At 50.1% G+C, this 19,930-nt stretch overlaps 9 protein-coding genes across 9 annotated transcripts; 6 read left to right on the forward strand and 3 right to left on the reverse strand.

The window, feature by feature from the left end:
- Positions 1–1,017: 1,017 nt before the first annotated feature.
- On the forward strand, positions 1,018–2,997 carry LTR84_002775 (uncharacterized protein; the record flags this gene model as incomplete). The annotated part of the gene is made up of 7 exons (XM_064846375.1): positions 1,018–1,248; positions 1,353–1,384; positions 1,540–1,625; positions 1,701–1,747; positions 1,794–1,923; positions 1,981–1,995; positions 2,177–2,997. The coding sequence occupies 7 exons, from the start codon at positions 1,018–1,020 to the stop codon at positions 2,995–2,997; spliced, it is 1,362 nt and encodes a 453-aa protein (XP_064705985.1).
- A 352-nt stretch (positions 2,998–3,349) lies between these two features.
- On the reverse strand, positions 3,350–4,408 carry LTR84_002776 (uncharacterized protein; the record flags this gene model as incomplete). The annotated part of the gene is made up of 1 exon (XM_064846376.1): positions 3,350–4,408. One exon carries the CDS (start codon positions 4,406–4,408, stop codon positions 3,350–3,352), a length of 1,059 nt encoding a protein of 352 aa, XP_064705986.1.
- A 341-nt stretch (positions 4,409–4,749) lies between these two features.
- On the reverse strand, positions 4,750–6,552 carry SPB4 (ATP-dependent rRNA helicase spb4; the record flags this gene model as incomplete). The annotated part of the gene is made up of 1 exon (XM_064846377.1): positions 4,750–6,552. The coding sequence occupies one exon, from the start codon at positions 6,550–6,552 to the stop codon at positions 4,750–4,752; it is 1,803 nt and encodes a 600-aa protein (XP_064705987.1).
- An 884-nt stretch (positions 6,553–7,436) lies between these two features.
- Positions 7,437–8,633, forward strand: LTR84_002778 (uncharacterized protein; the record flags this gene model as incomplete). The annotated part of the gene is made up of 1 exon (XM_064846378.1): positions 7,437–8,633. One exon carries the CDS (start codon positions 7,437–7,439, stop codon positions 8,631–8,633), a length of 1,197 nt encoding a protein of 398 aa, XP_064705988.1.
- Positions 8,634–9,463: 830 nt separating this feature from the next.
- Positions 9,464–10,037, forward strand: LTR84_002779 (uncharacterized protein; the record flags this gene model as incomplete). The annotated part of the gene is made up of 2 exons (XM_064846379.1): positions 9,464–9,947; positions 10,012–10,037. The coding sequence occupies 2 exons, from the start codon at positions 9,464–9,466 to the stop codon at positions 10,035–10,037; spliced, it is 510 nt and encodes a 169-aa protein (XP_064705989.1).
- Positions 10,038–10,205: 168 nt separating this feature from the next.
- LTR84_002780 (uncharacterized protein) lies at positions 10,206–11,291 on the reverse strand (the record flags this gene model as incomplete). The annotated part of the gene is made up of 1 exon (XM_064846380.1): positions 10,206–11,291. The coding sequence occupies one exon, from the start codon at positions 11,289–11,291 to the stop codon at positions 10,206–10,208; it is 1,086 nt and encodes a 361-aa protein (XP_064705990.1).
- Positions 11,292–12,189: 898 nt separating this feature from the next.
- Positions 12,190–14,391, forward strand: LTR84_002781 (uncharacterized protein; the record flags this gene model as incomplete). Its single annotated transcript, XM_064846381.1, has 3 exons — positions 12,190–13,238; positions 13,289–13,671; positions 13,724–14,391. The coding sequence occupies 3 exons, from the start codon at positions 12,190–12,192 to the stop codon at positions 14,389–14,391; spliced, it is 2,100 nt and encodes a 699-aa protein (XP_064705991.1).
- A 1,019-nt stretch (positions 14,392–15,410) lies between these two features.
- LTR84_002782 (uncharacterized protein) lies at positions 15,411–16,647 on the forward strand (the record flags this gene model as incomplete). The annotated part of the gene is made up of 5 exons (XM_064846382.1): positions 15,411–15,814; positions 15,923–16,022; positions 16,095–16,341; positions 16,420–16,487; positions 16,546–16,647. 5 exons carry the CDS (start codon positions 15,411–15,413, stop codon positions 16,645–16,647), a joined length of 921 nt encoding a protein of 306 aa, XP_064705992.1.
- Positions 16,648–17,550: 903 nt separating this feature from the next.
- LTR84_002783 (uncharacterized protein) lies at positions 17,551–18,795 on the forward strand (the record flags this gene model as incomplete). The annotated part of the gene is made up of 1 exon (XM_064846383.1): positions 17,551–18,795. One exon carries the CDS (start codon positions 17,551–17,553, stop codon positions 18,793–18,795), a length of 1,245 nt encoding a protein of 414 aa, XP_064705993.1.
- Between the last annotated feature and the right edge of the window lie 1,135 nt (positions 18,796–19,930).

Below are 19,930 nucleotides of genomic sequence, written 5' to 3' on the forward strand. Positions count from 1 at the left end.
CAGAATGCGGTCGAAGGCACATCGAAGAGAACGGCTCCATGTCGTATAGCTGCATGCAAGGCAAACAGCGATTGTGCGAACCGCTGCTGGCGGACCACAGCATGACGGTCGCGCATACACCACATCGTATCTGCGCAGGCTTGTTCCGGTCCCTCTGGAACTATCGTTCTGTTTCCATCAGGATGATCCGACATCAGGTAAGTCATTCATCCACCAAAGCAGGAGGTCCTGCAGCATTACGTACTTGCTGATGCGCCACAGGAAGCAGGCACAAGGGAACGGTGGGCATCACACCGGCCAGAGGCACGGATACGAGCGCCTTGGTGGCGTTTTCCGTTTTGGCAAGCCGCATACTTTATCTTTTTTTGTCCCAAGTAGGTTGCCGAAAGTGATACAGCTTTCTGAGGGTTAAAGTCCTGAAGTTTTTGATGTCTTGATGGCTCTTAGTCTCCTTGGGTTTGTGTACGCCGTCCGAACATCCTGGAAAGCTGTTCTCTAGGACTTCTTCGACATTGCTGTCGGCAATGCAAGCCTGCGCAAAAGCTCACTCAAGTTTACGCTGGCATGGCATGATCTTCATCATTTTAAATGGTAAATCGCAGAGACCACATCAAAATCTCTCGCTCCGAATGTGTAGGACGTGCAATCGGTAAAGGTAGATGTCCTCCCTATGTCGTCCCTTCGAGAATGTCTGGGGATCTCAATTGCCGAGGTATTGATTTACTCTTGATGTCCTTAAAGCTATCAAATTAAGCAATTACTATCGTCGGGCCTTGGCGTCCGAAAACACTCCCAAAGCGACCGGCCAGCGGCAGCGTCGCCCGCCATGGTCGGAGTTGGAGAAGAGAAGTATCGCCGTGAATACACCGGACAACCTCTCCATCGTGGTAGGATGAAGTACTTTTTTCCCTCTTTGAATACTGTTAGATGAATTCTTGAACCTTGATACAACTCGTCTCTGATTCCGTAATTTACTTCCTTGTTCCTTGTCCACAGGCACCGCACAATTGCTTCAGAATGGCGCCCAGCAGAGCTTCAATCGCGCTTCTCCAGCGGTCCTTCATCACAGCACATCCCGCGTGCTTGATTTTGGACGTTTTAAGATCAAGGTCGTTACTTGTGTCGGTTCCTGCCAGGAGATTTTTGCGGTCGGCATCTTCGACGACGACCAATGGCTCAGGCGCGGCGGCAAAAGTTGCACCGTTGGATGGCGTACGGGTTTTGGATATGACGAGAGTTTTGGCTGGCGTGAGTGTTCCCTCATATAGATATTTCAGGCGTTGGAGGGCATTGCGATGTTAAGAGGTGTCAGAAGTCAGTTCACTGACTTTTGCTCTTGTGTGATGCGACAGCCTTACTGCACGCAGATTCTGGGAGATCTCGGGTAAGTGCTCTTGTTTTCCTTCTCCAGAGATCCTACGCTTTGGACATCCTCAAGTCCAAGTGCGGCATTCAATATATCTTCGGGTGGAGATCACTACTATACTGTAATGCGGAATCATTCGGGTAGCAATACTAATAAGAGTCGTGCCTCTGCAGAGCAGAAGTCATCAAGATCGAACATCCCACTCGAGGCGACGATACGAGAGCGTGGGGTCCACCTTACGCCAACTATAAGAACGATGGTATGTCCCTTGTTATGTTCAAATCTTCAGACTTCTCAGTGGGATGCCAACAGCTAACCTCTGCCCCTCCCATAGCTTTAGTAAAAGGAGGCCGGCCCGGCGAAAGTGCATATTTCATTGGTGTAAGTCCCCGAATACTGCCAACATCTGATGTGCTTCCTTACTCAGTCATTTCGCATGAAACAGGTCAATCGTAATAAAAAGTCCATGGCTTTGTCTTTCCAGCACCCCGAGGGTGTCAAGATTCTGCATGAGCTGGCGAAGACGTCCGACGTTTTGGTTGAGAATTATATTCCAGGTAAGTCCTGAAAGGAAAGCATGTCTGGCTAAGAATTTCGGATCACTCGAACAACAGGAACTGATGAATCATGTTTTACGCGTCCAGGAGCATTGAAAAAGTATCAACTAGATTATGAGTCGTTAAGGAAGATCAATCCCAAGTACGTCCTGCTCCCCCTTGAGTCTTCCTCCTTGTAACGGAGGAATATCGCCTCGAGGATCAGGAAGCTAAACCAATGAGTGCTGCAGATTAATATACGCATCAATAACAGGCTACGGACAAACAGGACCCTATTCGCCACGGGCGGGCTACGACGTAATGGTGGAAGCGGAAATGGGACTGATGCACATAACAGGCGAGCGAGACGGAACACCCGTGAAAGTCGGGGTCGCAGTGACCGACCTCACCACAGGACTGTACACATGTAACGCGATCATGGCGAGTCTCCTGGCTCGACAAAAGACCGGGACAGGGCAACATCTGGACGTGGCGCTCTCAGACTGCCAAGTCGCAACACTGGCGAACATCGCGAGCAGCGTGCTGATCAGCGGCGAGCGTGACGGCGGGCGCTGGGGCACAGCGCACCCGAGCATCGTGCCATACAAGGGGTTCAAGACGTCGGACGGCGACATCATGCTAGGCGGCGGTAACGATCGGCTGTTCGGCGTGATTTGCGATAAGCTGGGGAAGGCCGAGTGGAAGACGGACGAGCGCTTTGTCACGAATGATCGGCGCGTGCAGAATCGTGTGGAGCTGGAGCACATGATTGAGCAGATTACAAGGACGAAGACCACCAAGCAATGGCTTGATGTGCTTGAGGGATCGGGCATGCCGTATGCGGCTATCAATGATGTGAAGGATACTCTGGATCATGAGCATGTCAGGGCGCGTGGCATGGTCAGTGAGGTTGAGCATCCCAGCTGCGGGCCCATCAAGTTGGTGAGCCCCCCAGTCAAGTATAGTGAGAGTGCGACGGGCATTAGATCGCCACCCCCGACGCTGGGACAACATACGGACACGGTATTGACGGAGATTTTGGGCTGGAGAGGGGAGGATGTCCAGCGGTTGAAGGATCAGGGCGTTGTGGCTTGAACGGTGGAATGGATTTGGTTCTCCTCAAGCAGCGTAAATGTTCTCATGTTCCGGCGCAATGTGTATGGACAGGGATCACCAGAGTTGGGCTCCTTGGAGAGATCGAAGCATCAGTGCTGAGAACATGTTTCGCTTGTGCACATCGACTTAGTATTGGGTGGACGTGGGATAATTCACGAGTTGACTAGGTATCTTACTCCGGCAATAGAGTGTCTATAGATGCCATGAGAGCTGGAACAAATTGGTCAATAACTCAACACCTCCCTAGACAACCTCCTTCCGTGCCATAATACTGAGAATCGTCTCTATAGAAAATCCTCTGCCCTGCCTCCTTCTGAAAAGGTAGCATTGATCATCGCTTATCATCTTGCACGCTAACCAGCCCACAACTGACCGTCCAGAGCTTTCTAGCATCGGCGTCACTGTCAGTACGCCCGGGGACATATCCAGGGTCAATAAGGCCCCAACCCCTTTTCACGGGAACGGCAAGACCACAGTCTTCCATGTAGAGGGCGCCTCTCCCCTCAAAGCGCTTCGCAACGGCAGCCACGATTGTCGTGCCGGCACCTTGTTCCGGGCTTTTCATGTAATTCAGCATCTTCATCAAATTCCGGGCATAGTACCACGTAAAGACCTCCCCAATGCCGGAGTTCTTTTGCAGACCTGTCCTTATACCACCAGGGTGAACAGCAAGGCCCCAGACACCAGGTTGGGATGGGTCTTGGGCATTGGCAACCACGCCATATCGTCGTGTTATCTCGGATGCCATGTATACATTGGCGAGTTTAGATTGGGCATAACCTTTCTCTTTCGTGTAGACACCTGGTTGCTCGAGGTTGAGGTCGGAGAAGACAATTGGGGAGTGACGATGCGCAGTACTGCTTAGCACGACGACACGGGATTGAAAACCAAAGGTAGAGCTCTTCTGTAGCGTCGACAGAAGGAGATTTGTCAGAAGAAAATGAGCTAGGTGATTGACAGCAAAGTGCTGCTCAAATCCCTCTTTGGTCTTGGAAAAGGGGACGTGGCGAATTCCAGCGTTGGTGATGAGGATGTTGAGCTTGTCTGATTGTTCTAGAAATGACTCAGCACATCGTCGTACGGACTCCAAAGAGTCAAGATCCAGCTTCAGTAGATGGACTTTAGGATCGTCGGCTAACTCTGGACCAAGTGCGATGCGGGCTTTGGCGAGATCGCGTGCAGTCAGGAACAGAGTAGCCCCAGTTGAAGAGAGTGCACGTGCCGTTTCTACACCAAGCCCGGAGGAGCAGCCGGTTACGAATATCACCGCACCATCTAGCTTGCCAGTCAAGCCTTCATGCTCGACAATTTGTAAGGCGGTTGGACGTGCATCTCCTGGACCTCCGGGTGTTTTGTGAGCGGGAGCATATGGGTTGGCTGCGTCGTCCATCGTTGAAGATGGAGCAGTGATAGTAAACGGAGAAAAGTTGTCGAGAGCCCTAGAGGGTGTTAAGAAGGACAAGAAAGAGTTTATGTCTTTCCCTCGAAATCGTAGGCTCCTATTCATTCATTCATCATGAAGCTCTCAAGCTGTGTGGTCAGCCAGTCACCTTAATGCCGCCAAGCTGAAACCGAGACCCTTAATTGGATGATGACAAGGCTGACCACTATCTCCGACTCCACCACGGGGATGACTCGACGAAGCACAATTGAAAAAGTGCAGCTGTGTAGGGACTATTCCGTACTCTCGTGTTGTCTTGTAACCTAAATTTCCGCTTGAGACTAGTCCGGTCACCCAAATCCCTCAAAGTCGTCATCATTTTTGGAATTCTGTTGCTGTTGCTGGATGAGTTGTACCATTCTTGCTGTTTCGGCTTCGTGCGCCTTTTGGGCATCGTCCATCTTAGCAATTCGGACATGCTCCCTTCGAGCGTGCTTTTTAGATCGTTTCACTTCTCGGGATGCTTTGTTTTCCAATTTCTCCGACCATGCTAAAGTATTTCCTCGCTTCTTGTCGTTTTTGGGCTGATCATGCTTCGTCTGTTCTTTGTTTTCCCGCAATGCCTGCAGCCTCTGCCTCTCGGCCTGTTTGTCCTTGTATGCATATGTGTCCCAATTCATGTCCGGAGTAACATATGTGCTTTTGTCCCAGTTGCGAAGTTCGGGCATCTTAGGCAGTCTCAAAAGTCCCCACGCAGTTGCATGATCATTCCAATCAATATCAGCCACGCGGAAAATAGAAAAAGCTTGATGCTTGGAATAACTTCTCACCCAGCTGACAAATCCCTTCTGAGCTTTGTCGTGGAGATTCCTATCTTTGAGAACAAGTTTTTGGAACTTTTCTTTAGCCAAAAGACATTCTTCGGCGGAAACGGAGATGTCTGGCTTTTCCAGTAGTTCGATAGGAGTTTGTCGAATGTTGAGGAAGGATACGTAGTCTTCTTCTCTACCCGGCAGAAGAAATACAACACTCAGTCCTTTTCGTCCTGCGCGACCAGCCCTACCGCAACGATGTAAAAATGCCTTCGGATCAGAAGGAGGATCGATCTGTACCACCAAATCAACCGAGGGAATGTCCAGACCTCTAGCTGCCACGTCGGTGGTCAATAAGACGGCAGAAGAAGCACTGCTTGTGAAGCGAACGAAATTCTTCTGTCGAACATTGGCGGGATGTTTGCCATGTAATGGAATAAGAGTTGTGTCTGATGGAAGGATCAAAGGAAGCACGGCTTGGAAATAATCGACAGCGGCGCAAGTTGACAAATACACAATCGTGCGGAGAGGTTTGGGCTCGAGTTTCGCCAACAGATTTGAAAGTGCCGGAAGTTTTGCAGAAGCTGGAGTAAGAGCGTAGGTCATTTTTAGACTTGCAGGAGTGCGCTTGTCCTCCAAACCATTTGCACCCTTGACCTTGACGGCAATTCTCACCGGATTTCGGAGACCCACTCGAATGATTTGGTCAACTGCCTCGCTTACACTTGCACTGAATAGACCAGTTCGACGCTGTTTCGGTAGAAGGTTCAATATCTTAGTCAGATCATCCTTAAAACCAAGGTCCAAAAGTCGGTCAGCCTCATCAAGAACAAGGACTTCGAAGGACGACTGAGGGCAGTGAACATAAGGAGATGAAAGGATCTCAAGCAATCGTCCCGGTGTAGACACAAGTACATTCGCTGATATCTTGAGGAAAGTACTTAGATCTTGCGCAGGAGTGGTGGCGCCCCCCAAAAGCAGTTGCGGCACTATCTTAGCCGTAGATGATGGAATGGTATCTGATTTCTCTTCGGCAATGGCCCCCTCACCGCCTGAGAGCGTTCTCCGAGCAGCAGCAGACGGAGCATGAAAGTCGAGTAATGACACAAGTACATTGTATGTCTGAGAAGCCAATTCTCTGGTTGGAGATATTATGATGGCACCAACATGGTGTTTCTTGATGGGTTCATCCAGTCGTAATAGACGTTCCACGACTGGGATGAGGAATGCCAGCGTTTTTCCACTTCCAGTGACTGCTTCCACTACAACGTCTTTGTGGGCCATGAAGAGTGGGATGGTCGAGGCCTGTACTGGGGTCATCCGGGGAAAGTTCATGGACATGGTGGCATCGAGAACCCAATGCGAGAGGGGGGGGGTGAGAGAATCCCATGCTCTTGAGGAAGTGGTTTTCGACCCTGACTTACCTCTGTCAGGAGCCATGGTGAGAAAAGTCGCTCGTCTGGGACAGCGACGTTGACTGCGGTGAGGAGGAAGATGGCGCCAAAAAGTTGTTCTACAGAAAATCCTCGAATGACGACGACCATCAGCAGCTTTATCGTCCGCCGTAGAGGGTGTCTATGGTCGACAGTATGATCTATCTCTCCTAGAGTTAGACTGTTGATCTCATCAAAAAAGCAGGATATTTCGGTTCAGGGAGCGAGATTTGTAACCCTTCCCAGATGCGAGCTGTGTCCACTTCAAATGAACTTTCATCATAATCAATTTACCAACAATGCACTGGCACCGGATTTACCACTACTGACTTTCCGCAGGCTGCCGCCCCTCGGCTTCGTGCACAATTTAAAAGTCCAAGCACAGAGAAAAGGGCCACAGAGTTCGTCCGAGGCCATCCCTGCACATGTGCCATCATGTCAACTTGATTCCTGACAACTTTCTCGAAAAGCCACACCTCCCACTTTCATTCACTGCTATCTACTATTACCATCCCACATTCTACGGATACAACTTTTTGATTGCTATTATCACGCGTCATTCTTGGTATTGCTCCTCCCTCGAGCTGGCTCAGGCGTTGTGAGACCCCCATTGGACTTTGATGTCTTCCATCATGTGGCAATAATCAACCCTTGGCCCAGTATCATTTCATAACTTGACGTCGCCTGCCTGCGCATGTGCCACACCCAAACCACTGCACACACCCTCCACCACAACCACCTGCACCAGTTTGCTCTACATCACGGCCTCTTAAATCCACCACCTATCATCAGATGTCGTACCAATATCCAATTCCAGCCACTCCGCGTGTCATTTCTCCATCGCCTACCCCTTCCGAGGCCTCCGATCGACAGGACTCCTATTTCGCGCCAGTCACGAGATCTGCTGCGAAATCTCAGCGACAGAAGTCACCTCATCCGGAGCCTATACATGAAGAGAAAGATGGGTCCGGTTCAGATTCGAGCCTTGAGAAGAGGGCTCGAACGAGGTCAAGAAGCCCTATTTTATCTCAAGCTGTTCAGATGAACGGCACTACCAGTAAAAGAAGACGCATGAGTGGCCTCACAACCAAGACCCCTGTCACTAAATCAGAGCCTCTCACCAATGGTTCGAAATCCGTTCCTCAGTCTAATGGCCATCTGTCTCCCTACGATCGAGTCAAGAAATCATGGAGAGAATTCTCCCGATCACCCTCCCCACTGGGCCTAATTCCTCTACATCGACACTATCGAACCCTGATACATAAACATGAAATTCCTCGCAAAGTCCTCCATGTATCCATCGGATTCTTCACATTGCGCTTTTACACTCATGGTGTCCAGGCCACAGCTATCACGCCATGGCTGCTAGGAGCACTGGCCATTATTGGGCCAACTGATATTCTACGACATCACTCCGACCGCTTTAATCGCTTCTATATTCGCGTCCTAGGTGCATTAATGCGTGAGACGGAAGTGGACGGATACAATGGTGTTATTTGGTACCTGGTGGGCGCGGTCATCGCTCTACAATTTTACCCCAAAGATATCGGTGTCATGTCGATCCTATTATTATCTTGGTGCGATACCGCTGCAAGCACATTCGGTCGATTATATGGCCGCTACACCATTCGGTTGCGGAGAGGAAAGTCCTTGGCTGGATCACTCGCGGCCTTTGCCATGGGCGCACTAGTAGCCGTGTTTTTCTGGGGCTGGCTTGCACCGAGAACAGGCCCGTTTCCAGACGACCCAGTCAATGGATTCATGTTCCAGAATCACTTGTCCTTACCGACTCAGGTGAAATCCGCACTTGGATGGAAGGCCGATCAAGCGGTTATTGAGGGCAATGCAGCACTCACCATCATGAGTGTATGCACCGGCTTGATCGCCAGTCTTTCCGAACTCATTGATGTTTGGGGATGGGACGACAACCTGACGATTCCACTGTTGAGCAGTGCTGGACTGTGGGCGTTTCTCAAAGTCTTTGGGTAGAGGACGTTGTTCCACGACATGAAATATACCATGATCTCTAGATCTTCGAATCTGTCTCTTAGCATTATCAAGGGAACGCTTATCTGTTTGATGTGCATGCATGTTCTGATCTTGCAATTCTGTCAGGCGATTTGGAGCGAGTTTACGATACCTACCTATAGCGGTGTTTTTATTCACTACTTACTCACTGTTCGGCATGTTCATGTTGCACTCTATATACGCACCCACACGATATATTTATATTTATATCTATTATTTATTATTACTTACTTTACTTTTCTTTTTTTGTCTCTCAGTCACGAGTTGAAATACAACGTGTACAATTAATTCTCCAGGGATATCACGAATCCAGCTTTATGTGACTTACGAGAGAGCTCGTCCAATTCACGCCGTCGGAAGCATTGAAAGAGTGTCACGGCCAAGGGAGAGGGTTCCGTTCGGAAATCAAGTCCGGAGGACTGCCGCTTGGCGATGATGAAGTCATTCAGATCCTTGACGTGACGTCGTCCAATCAATACCATCAATCGGAGACGGCTGGTAGGTTGATGGCCTGGGGTACAGATGCCAGTGGTAGTGCTTGGATGATGGACAAGTCGTGGCCTGTGACCTCACGTCCTGCCTTTTGATTTATTCTGCTTCTATCATCTTCGTATTACTCTTTCTGATACAAAAGCTTGGGTTACCGGATTAACAGATCTCTGATTGAATCAAGGTATTGGTAGGCAGAATACTTCTATATTTACAGCTCAGCGCGGCCTTGTCCACCCAACCCAGCAATATTGAAAGGGAATTGGCTTCTACCGTTCGAACCCATCCTTCATTTACCAATGATGCAGTCGATCCGACAGATGACGGTGAGAGGCGCTCTGCGAGCTCAACCGACGACAGTGACCGCCCGTGGCCTCCGACCAATTCAAGCTGTGCGACTGGCTCATGCGTCGTACGGGAACGAGCAGTCCGGCATGGAGCAAGGCACGCATTTGAAGAACCCCAAGTCGAACCTCGAACATCCCGGGCCAGAAGCACCCGCGAATAAAGGCTCAATCTCCAAAGAGGAGACAACATCGTCGTCGTCGTCTTCATCATCTTCCTCTTCGAATCCTTCGTCCTCATCTTCCTCCTCGTCGCAATCATCCGGAAGCGGAGAGAAATCTAGTGACGGGGCAAGGCCTGCGATTCATTCGCCCAAGTCTGCTGCCGAGGATACCGATCCCGAGGTCAAGAAGCACAATGAAGAGATGGCGCAGCGGAACGACAGGTCTGTCAATCAACTGTCCGAGGAAGATAACAAGGTGAATAAGAATTTCTGGTCAGGTATGTTTGTTTGTCGATCCCGTGGTTATCCAACCGATTACATCGCTGACATTTCTCCTCCAAGGTGATGTGGGCCCGAAGAAGGATTAGTTGGTTTGTAGACCAAGGGTTTTACAACGGGTCGGGTCTGGATGAGGTGAACGTGTCCCGAGCCAGATTGGCATGTTAGTGCCCCAATAGTGTCGAAGATTGTAGTATAATACAGTGTGGTTTCTGTTCATTGATGTCCACGTTTGACAAGCATTTCTGCTGAACTTTTCAACCTCGTTTCAACTGCAAGATGTCGCGTAGAGGCACCTGACCACGTTGACCCCATCCCGCTTGACCTTGCTCCACATCAGGTCGAACTCGCATATACCACGACTGGGCTTTCGAGTCTAGTTCTTCCTTGGTCAAGAACTCAGCCCAACTTTGATACACAATTCCGATGGCTTTGAGCATCTTCGCGGCCGCTTCCTCTTTTCGGCGGGCCGTCTCTGCCGGCTTCTTGGATTTCGTCTGTGATTTCGCCTCTGAAACCATGCCACCATCCTGGGCGGTGAGCTGTGCATCGATCATGGATTTCAAAAGGTAGGTTCGAGGGGCATTGGGTCTGTGTATAGGAGGACCGTCTTGCTGTTTTCCGTTCTTACCTCCAATCAACGGGCCATTCGATCGCCGTAAAGCTTCAAGGTCCAAACCCCAGAAGGCAGTAGTAGGGCTGGCGATCTCTTGGTCCGAACTGACAACATGTCTTCGCATCACGGCCACTTCACGTCCCATGATTTTGACCTTGGGCTGGCCCATGGCCCAACCATCTTCTTCAGCGGTGGGACCGGATGTCAGACCAAGGTACTTGGCTTTGCTTTGTGCGCCAGCACTAACTACTGCTTGAGCCATACTCCATCGACTTGAAAGTGGCTGTTCAGGATGTGTATAGGCCAAGACGGCAATTGTGAAAGCGAGGAAAAGGGGTGCTCGATTTGTCTCAATGATGACATTCTCCAGTTCTTCAATGGTGCACTCTGATGTCGGCAAGGCAAGTAAGGCCTCTTCATTAACGACATCTTTGTCGGTTTCTGACTTGATGCGTTTGGCGGTGGATACTGAAGATGACTGAGCAGCGGGTCGCTTCTTTGGAGTGGAAACACGTTTGGCAGCATTGATGACTTGTTTCACATAATCAATTTTCTCACCCGTAGTAAAAATGTCCTTGAGCAAGGCAGGATCGGCTTTGGAAATCTGCTCCGGGGTGTTGAGGTCTTGCTTACGGAGAGGACTGATCTTTGACATGGCCTCCTGTAGAGGAAGACGAGCATCTTTCGTGAGGAAGCGCAACAGTGCCTGTACTTCAGCGGCGGCCATTTCGACTTAGATACCTAGGTAGGTATCCAACCAGCTAGATAGATGTCACATAGGTAAAGCGGCAGCGGCTGAGACAGTCTGATCCAGAGTCTTGGCCTTGCCGAATCGAATCCAGATTTCCAACGGCAAAAGTCCCAAGCAAGGTCCGAGCGATTGTGGATTTAGCAGGCAAATCGATGATGCGTTTGCGACTGATTGTAAGGACTCGATCAGCATGCCGAGAGCGGGAAGGCGCGACGAGGGGGAGAAGTCGGGATTTCCATGGACCTCTTGTCGGAATTCAGGCCTGATGGACAAGAGTCGAGGCGAGAGAGAGTGGGCGGCTGTCTCGGCGATTGGATGGATTAACGAGTTTTGTGGAGTAGATAGTGCCAACCAGGCAAAGATCGACGTGGAGTGCCAAGAATTGTGCTTGCCAGTGATGTAGGAGGCAGTTGCTACTGTAACGACCAGGGAACGGAAAGTGCGTCTCACGGATCTGAGAGGCAGCACTCAGACTCACCTACACTTTTAGGCTTGCAACCACCAAAGCGAGCCTAGCCAACCTGTGTCCGGGCACCCAGCGGCCCCTAAGTTTTTCCACCTGGGAGTCAGTCTCCGCGGTCTGCACCCACGCCCACCCTACCTTGTACAATTATTTGCACTTCCTTACGACTTCCCGTCCCGTGTCCATCTCCTCGTCTACTACAGCCAACCTCTGATCAACTTCAATCCTTCCCTACCACCACACCTCTCGCCATCCCTCCACTACCCTATCAACTCCATCACCACCCAAACCCGTCTCCCACTCTCGTCATTCGATACTCGCTTCTCGCCATCATCTTATCGTCGACGCCCTCTCAGTCCATCGATTTCCGGTGCTTTTGTGTTGGCCGCCGTAAGGGGTGGCGCAGCGCCCATGGCGCGACGACCTCCTTCCACCAGATCCCTTTCCAACAATCAACGCCCTCCCTCTCGAAGAACCTCATCTAATTCCTCCAATACAAACGTCTTCAGTGACGACTACGACCTGGAAAATCCCAATCCTTTTGCCAGTTCAAGTCCCACAGACTCGATAGGTAGCCGCTCGGATCGATTATCACTACATCACCCTGTCGACTCCAAGTCAAATCCTCGAGAATACACTCCTCCTGGTCTTTCTGGAAATGTAGCTGGTCTAGGCCAGATATCCGGCATGTCTGGCGCACCCACAACCGACTCATCCATCATCCCCCAACGAAATTCCTCTACTTCGGCTCGATCCGAAGCTGAGACACACAGAACCCTCAGCGTATCCTCACGGTTTTCCATTCCTCGAGCCCCCAGTCCTTACAATGGCCCAACCGCTCCTAGTCAACCGTACGGCATGTACCCCCAGGCCACACGTGTCTCCAGTGTTGCAAGTGAGGCAACTCTTCGTCCGGTTGATCGACCCTTCGTACCTGGAGGTGGGCCCGAACACCCGTACGGAATGTATCAGCAAAATACTGTTCCCGAGGAAGAAGATGACTCTCAACTAAATATCCCCTTGGGATTTCCCAGTCTGGGCCAATCTTCGCAATCTGGTTCGAATTCTTCCGGAGACGAAGTCGGTGATATTGTTGGATCGGACGGTCATATTGAACAATTACCTCCTTACAGTCGATATGCCGACAACGTCATTGCTAAAGGTGACATGGCTCGGATAAATCCCCCTTCCGCCGATATCAGCGATGCATCTTCCTCCTCGGCCGTCGCTCCACCGGTTCCCGCATCGTCCTCCAGTATTGAGTTGACACCTATTGGCCCTGACGCTCCTTCGGACGAAGTTGCAAGAAAAGAGGGTTTGACACAACCAAAGAAAAACAGGAGAATGTGCTTTGGTATACCGTTTTGGACCTTTGTCATCATTGTAGCTATTGTCATAGTAGCTGCTCTCTTGGGCGGAGTGATTGGTGGAGTAGTGGGTACCAAAAAAGGCGATCATGGGTATGTTGTGCATTCTGCCTTTCTCAACCCATACTAACCTTGACTTGCAGTGCGGCAACCACTACAGTATGGCTTGATGCCGATCCCGCTCAAACGGATGGATCGACAGGATCGTGCCCTACTGGCCATTATACTTTGGCCTTGAATCAAACGGAAGAGATTGATACCTGCGTGGTTGACCCAAATCTCAAAAATGCGTGGGGCTGCATGGACTTCGCAAAACTAGGCATCAACATCTTTGAGATTCCCAATACCGGTGACATCCAAGTGGCCTTCGATGACTATTCCATAAGGCCTCAACAATTCAAATATGGCCCACAGCCTCCCGACTTCAATGGTACGGCTTTCACCATGGAACCCTACATGGATAAGGAAGACGATGAATTAGGGGTTGCCATGTTCTTCAGTGTTCTTTTTGATAAACTAAGTATTTGTGAGTTATCCATAGTGCTCTCTTGCTACCATGGCCGCTAATCTTTCGACAGTGCCCGCCGAGGCTCTCACTGCCCCCAATGAAAAGAAAAGATCCGTTGCTGCATCGAGACTCCGAGAAAGGACCAATTGGGAAGAGCCAGACTGGCTGAAGATTGGCGACCAGCCCTGGTACTGTTTCTGGAATTCGACTGTGAGCGAATTTTGGATTTTCCTCGATCAAGATCTCGATGAATGGGGCCAAGCGTCTGCCACTTCCACCATTACCTCGGGCTATTCCAGTTCCACTGCAAGCCAGTCGTCCATCACCTCTGGCTCAATGGCACCATATCCTTCTTCAACCTCCCCTGTTTCCAAAAACAACCCGGCGCCAAGCTATCCTACAAATTACAATGAAAATGACCCTTACTGGGACGGGCAGAAACTCAAGCGACAAACCTCCCAGATTGGCGCTCCCGATATCTTTCCCAAGCTAGTAAAGATGGTGGAGAAGCGGAAACCACACAGTAATATTCAACCTTACTGCCAACAGATGCAAGTTCTCAATAACTGGCAAATCATGCCCATTCCGACCGTACCGACCATTTGTGTAACAGAGGATGAGTATGCTCCTGCTGCCACCGCAGGTGGCAATAAAAGGATGGCAAGGAGGAAACGTTCGCCAGATTCGATTTCTCAGCTATCCTCGAATTGTATTTGCGAGTGGTTTAGCGATTACTAAAAACTTTTGAGATTTGCATTGTGTTTTTGGTAATGCGTCTACGAGGTCATGACTGTATCTAAGGTATTCCGGACTGGGCTGGGCGCAATGGAGCTTGACTATCGTTGGGGGGATTTATATGGCAAGATATCATCGGGATATATATTTACAGCTGAGAGGCCTCTTGCAAAAAGGTATTCAGTAACGGGAATACCAGAGAATTATTTGGACATATGACGGATGTATACTCCACATTATTTGGGACGGGTTTAGGACAAAAAGAATACCAGAAGTTACTTTGACCAGACCCAAATCCCAAGGTCATCTCAGATATGACTTCAATTGCTCGGAGGACAGGGTTGGTGTCAGGCATAAGAGCTCTTGTCCAGAAAGATGTCGTCATACTATCGGTTACGAATCTGAACATTTACTTACTTTCTTCCCCATGCATTCCAGAATTCCCTTACCCACTTCGAGATCCATGGCGAGTGGTGGGAATCTCTCACATAATCCAACGATTTACAGGCACGTTACTGTTCGTCGACAAGCAGCATCCAAACAGGGCTAGCGTTCACGCGATGGTGACCCAAAGTAACGATGAAACCTTCGTTCCTGGTTTTGGTTCGGCAATTGTCGAGTTGCATCTGCAGCCACAATTCCCCAAGATCCGAGCTGATGCGAGCGGAAAGTCACGCATCATGCCGTCGACTCAGCTCGGTCCAACCATCTGCCTAAGGATTGCGCGTATTCTCTGCAGTCTGGAAACTGTGCTATTTTCGGTTCTGTCTTGGAGGAAGGACAAAGCCTTGATCTGAAGCCATGTCATATCGGAGCACTAACACCTGCTCACTGCATATCAGATTGTGACCCACTTTCGCTATTTGAGCTTCACATTTATCGACTTCCTAGGTGTTTCATGACTCCGTAGGATTTCTGGTTGACTAGATCCTAATGCACATGGGCGTTTGACTGTCTCGTTAGTCTTCCAGATTATTTCATTAGCGGGACATTCTTAAGCCTCCTTCAACAATATACCAATCATGGGCCGACGGAAAGCACTCCTAATCGGAATCAACTACATCGGCTCCCAACACCAGTTACAAGGCTGCATTGACGATGTAGCCAACATGACCGAGTTCCTGATATCACGGGGCTACCCGCGTCAGACTGGTAGTATGGTCCAACTAACCGACAGCCCCTACAACCCACCCAATTCGCCATTCTATCCGTCCGCACACAACATCATGGCTGCGATGGATTGGCTGGTCTCCGAGCCCGGATGTATGTGTTTTCTCCACTACTCTGGGCACGGGGGCCAGGTGCCTGGAGATCGGGAGACCGGGTTCGATGATACGATTGTACCTGTGGATTTCGAGCGGAATGGCATGATCGACAGTGGGACGTTGCATAGGCATCTCGTCAGCGCCCTGCCGCCAAACTCGACGTTGGTGATTATCTTTGATTGCTGCCATAGGTGAGGCCGTTCTCGTGTTCCTTTGTTTGGATGCTTCAGAGATCCTCCCGAAGCTAACTCCCCGGCTTTTCAATCCAGTGGCTCGGCTGTGGAATTACCGTTTGTCTACCGTACTGACGAGGACGGAAATGTGAATCTCCTGGACAATCTGCGTATGGGAGCGGCGTTGATTGGTGAGGTGAAGACCCCCACATAAACCTACCCCGTCTAAGTGTTCTATGCCGCTGCTAAATATTCCAACACACGGCAGGCCTCTCATCTCATCCAGGGCGACTTTTCAGTCTCCAGTTCGGGCGAAGCTCGCCATCTCTTGGCCGGCGCGACGTCCTTCTTCCGCAGTTTGAAGCACGAGATGAATGGCGACAATGAAGAAGGACTACAGCAGATCGACGATTTTGGAAACGACTGGTCCCAGGAAGGAAAATCTGTCTTTATGTTCTCGGGCTGTAAGGATGAACAGACCAGTGCTGATGCTTTTATCAATGGAAGACATGTTGGTAAGTTGTCTGAAAATTCTGGCAGGGTCAGTCTTAGCTGGATCATGGGATTTCTAATATCCGTTGCGAGGACGATAGGTGCCATGTCTTGGGCTTTCCTCGAGACGATGAAACGTGATTTCAATTGGAACGTCAGTTATATACAGGTAAGCATACCCCAGTCGGGCAATCAACATGACTCCGTACTCATACTATTTGATCCAGCTACTACAGAACACGCGGGCACTGCTGCAAGGGAGGTACTCCCAGATACCACAGTTGTCTTCCGGCTTCCAGTTCGATCTAAACAGTCCGTTCCGAATATGAATGAGATGGCGTTTGCATCAGGGGAATGCAAACTCTTTCGGTTAGGACCGCATTTTCCAAATCCTGCGAGTGACAGATCTAGAGATATAATTAAACTCTCCAAACATCAGCTGGAAATCTTAGTTTGATACGGATGCCACTAGAGACGTTAGCTAGATTGCTCTGGAGGAGCTTCTTGAAATTGTCAAGTAGTTTGCAATTACTTTGGAGCGACACTCTGCTGGAGAAGTGACATCAACTCAGCCTTAATCAGCCTCGTCAGAAACACCGCTAGCACTCCGCCGTACCGCATGCTGTGGAGTATATTATGCTGAAACGCCTTAGTATTTCCCCTCACCCGTTTTCCACCTCTGGGGCTCACATGCGTTGACGGTCATCCTCAGTCAGGCTCAGGCTGGCACTCTCTCTCCATCTTGACGTGGTACAGAGTCTACGGGTTCACTTTTGGTTACACCACCCATTGTTGACATTCGACAACCTGCAATTCTTGTGGTGCGCACGGTGCGATACGGAGTCAAGCATCGGCATTGCTCCGCTTGGGCACTCCCAGCATCTACGACTAGTGACCCTCTGCCGCCCTCCTCTCTCGTACCTGGCCACACCTCCCTCCAAGACCTATACGAAGCTATCACTGCCGGCTCCTGTCATGTCTGCACTTCGGACCGTATCACCGTCAACATGCTCATGCGCCTTGCCATCTCTCAACGTGTGAATAGATCTTTACTTCAATACCCATATTCTGCTATATCATTACCATCTTTGTATCAGCCATAACAATCCGCGTCCGAAGCCAAAGCCAAAGTCAAACAATTCCCCTCCAGGCCGTTGACTCTGTACCTCATAAGCCGTTCAACCTCCGCAGAGTACCTCCCTTCCAATCTAGACCTCTCCCTCAAGCACAAGATGCCCGTCTACTTAGTTCATGGCTTTCGCTGGCCACGGGAGGGCTTCACTGGGATCCGAGTTCACGCTGTACTCCACAACCTGGACGATACATCGGTGGAATATATCCAGAACGAGCAAAGTAAGGCCGACATTCTAGCTTCTTTCCACAAAGCCTTCCCAGACATCATGAAAGAGCTTGATAGTCCCGGTCGGAACCTCGAATTCATTGAACAGTACAACCCAGAAGACACAGAGAGCGTCCATGCGGTCAGTCAGCCTTATGCTTATGTCGGTGACAAGGTCGTGACGATTGCGGCAAACCCTGGCGAAGGGACTGGCTTGTCATCGGGACTAGGGCAAACAGGCCCAGCCAGCCCTGCTACGGTTGACTCGACCAAGGCTGTCGTTGGGAGCTTGAAGAAGCCCAACACGCCACGTATTGCGACTCTCGAACCCACTGCTCTCAGTATGAATGTTGAAGAAGTAATTTCAGAAGGACCAGGTTTGACAAACCGTGCTTGGGAGGCGCTGGCTGACTTGCGAGATAAAATTGCAAGTGGAGAGAAGATCGGTTGGTGGGTTGTATATAACGGCGACCCAGCCCGCTCTTTTGATGATTACGATGATGACGAGGACTATGATGATGAGTACGATGATTATCAAATGGAAGACGTTGAGGAGCAAGAACAACAGGGGGCGAAGGGGGACATTGAACCGCGGGCGCAAAAGCAACCGCAGCAGCCACCACAACAACGAATCTCACCTGTCCGTCAACAGCAGCAACAACAGGCGCCCCAAGCCAAATCAGCATTAGTCAGCCCAACATCAACCTCAGCCTCAACTATTCGCCAACAACGCGTCGCACCTCAAAGCACTACACAAGACGACGTCCACCCAGAATCATACGTAACCTCACGTACCTCACAAGTCCCCACATTTCCTCCTCTCCCACACATCGCTTCCCAGCAACTTCCACAGCCTCAAGGCGATTTGACAGCCTTACCGGTACGGTCTGCTGGTGGTGATAGAAGCAGTGCAACAGGTCTAGGGACGGGCACCTCGACGAAACCATCCGTAGTGTATCCTCCGACACAACCACTGGAAGTCACCGCACAACAGCAGCAGCAGCAGGGACGTGGGGACAAAGACAGGTTCGTCCGGAAACCGGCCCAGCAGGCAGGTGAAGTCATACCCCCACCGAAGGTCAAGGAGGCGGCAAAGCCGCAGGGCCTGAGGAAGAAACTCTTTGGAAAGCGGTCGTGAATGGAATAAAAGTCTCGACAGTATATTATCATGATGGTCGCAAAATTGGGAACCCCAGATTTTGGGGATGCTCCAGGGCAGGATAAGGGGGTGCTCGTTCTCGTGAACCAGTACCAATCACGATAACCTGGAACGATGAGCACCACGCCTGGCAATGCAATGCAATATACCACGACACGAGATGGCAGAACGATACCGACAGATTAACGCAGCAATGCACAGAAGGGCGAAGTGATCAACTGCCAATGATTTAGGGGACAGGTGCTACGCACAACTCGGCCACATACAGAATCAGGGTGATGCCGCCTGTGCGCAATCTGGTCTCCTTGAGCAATATAGCGATCATCGATGACCAATCTATCGCAGGGTCGAATCTCTGAGCGTGTCATGGCATCGTTACTTAGAGAGCAGGGTCATGATTATAATTATATACTTCCCTACCTGTCCGCCCAAGCACAGCCGCTTAGGAAGGATGCTTTTAGGCAGGAGTGATGTGGAGAGCTGCTTGCCGGCTGAGGAATAATAGGTTGTCAGAGGATAGATAGAATTCGCTACCCTGAATTGACGATATTCGTATTAAGCGGGTGGACATGATTTTTAAGGTGTTGAAACATCAACAAGGGCCCTTTCCTCCTGGCGTGCGTGCGTTGCTGCGAAAGGAACTCGTGGCCAAAACGCTCGGGTCCTGAGACGTCCAGTTCGTTCCATGCAGAGTGGTTTCTTAGTACTACCAATAGAGGGATCCTTCTGACAGCAGCGAGGTCAATTAAGATTACATCTTATCGTTCGTGGCCAGACCCTTTGCATGGCAGGGACAGACATAGAGCGTGGTCGCATCTACTGCCACAAATTCTATCCATATCTAGTATTTATGTTCGATTTTAATTGAAATGAAAAGAGTATAATACGGCAGAAACGAATGAAGAGTGAATGTACTTTCAAGTAGATAATAGTGCGCATCGAAGCTCTTGTGTTAATATCTATCATAAGTAGTTGTTTGACACTTGCAGCCGTGGATGTGGCCAATGTACCAGCAGGATTCAGGGTTGACATGCATGTGAAGCCCAGTGGGAAGGTCTAACTCCAATGGTGGACACCTAGGAACTAGACTATATCCGATACATTGAGAGAGGTA

Source organism: Exophiala bonariae (genome assembly GCF_035927105.1).
Source record: "Exophiala bonariae strain CCFEE 5792 chromosome Unknown scaffold_14, whole genome shotgun sequence".
Taxonomy (NCBI): domain Eukaryota; kingdom Fungi; phylum Ascomycota; class Eurotiomycetes; order Chaetothyriales; family Herpotrichiellaceae; genus Exophiala; species Exophiala bonariae.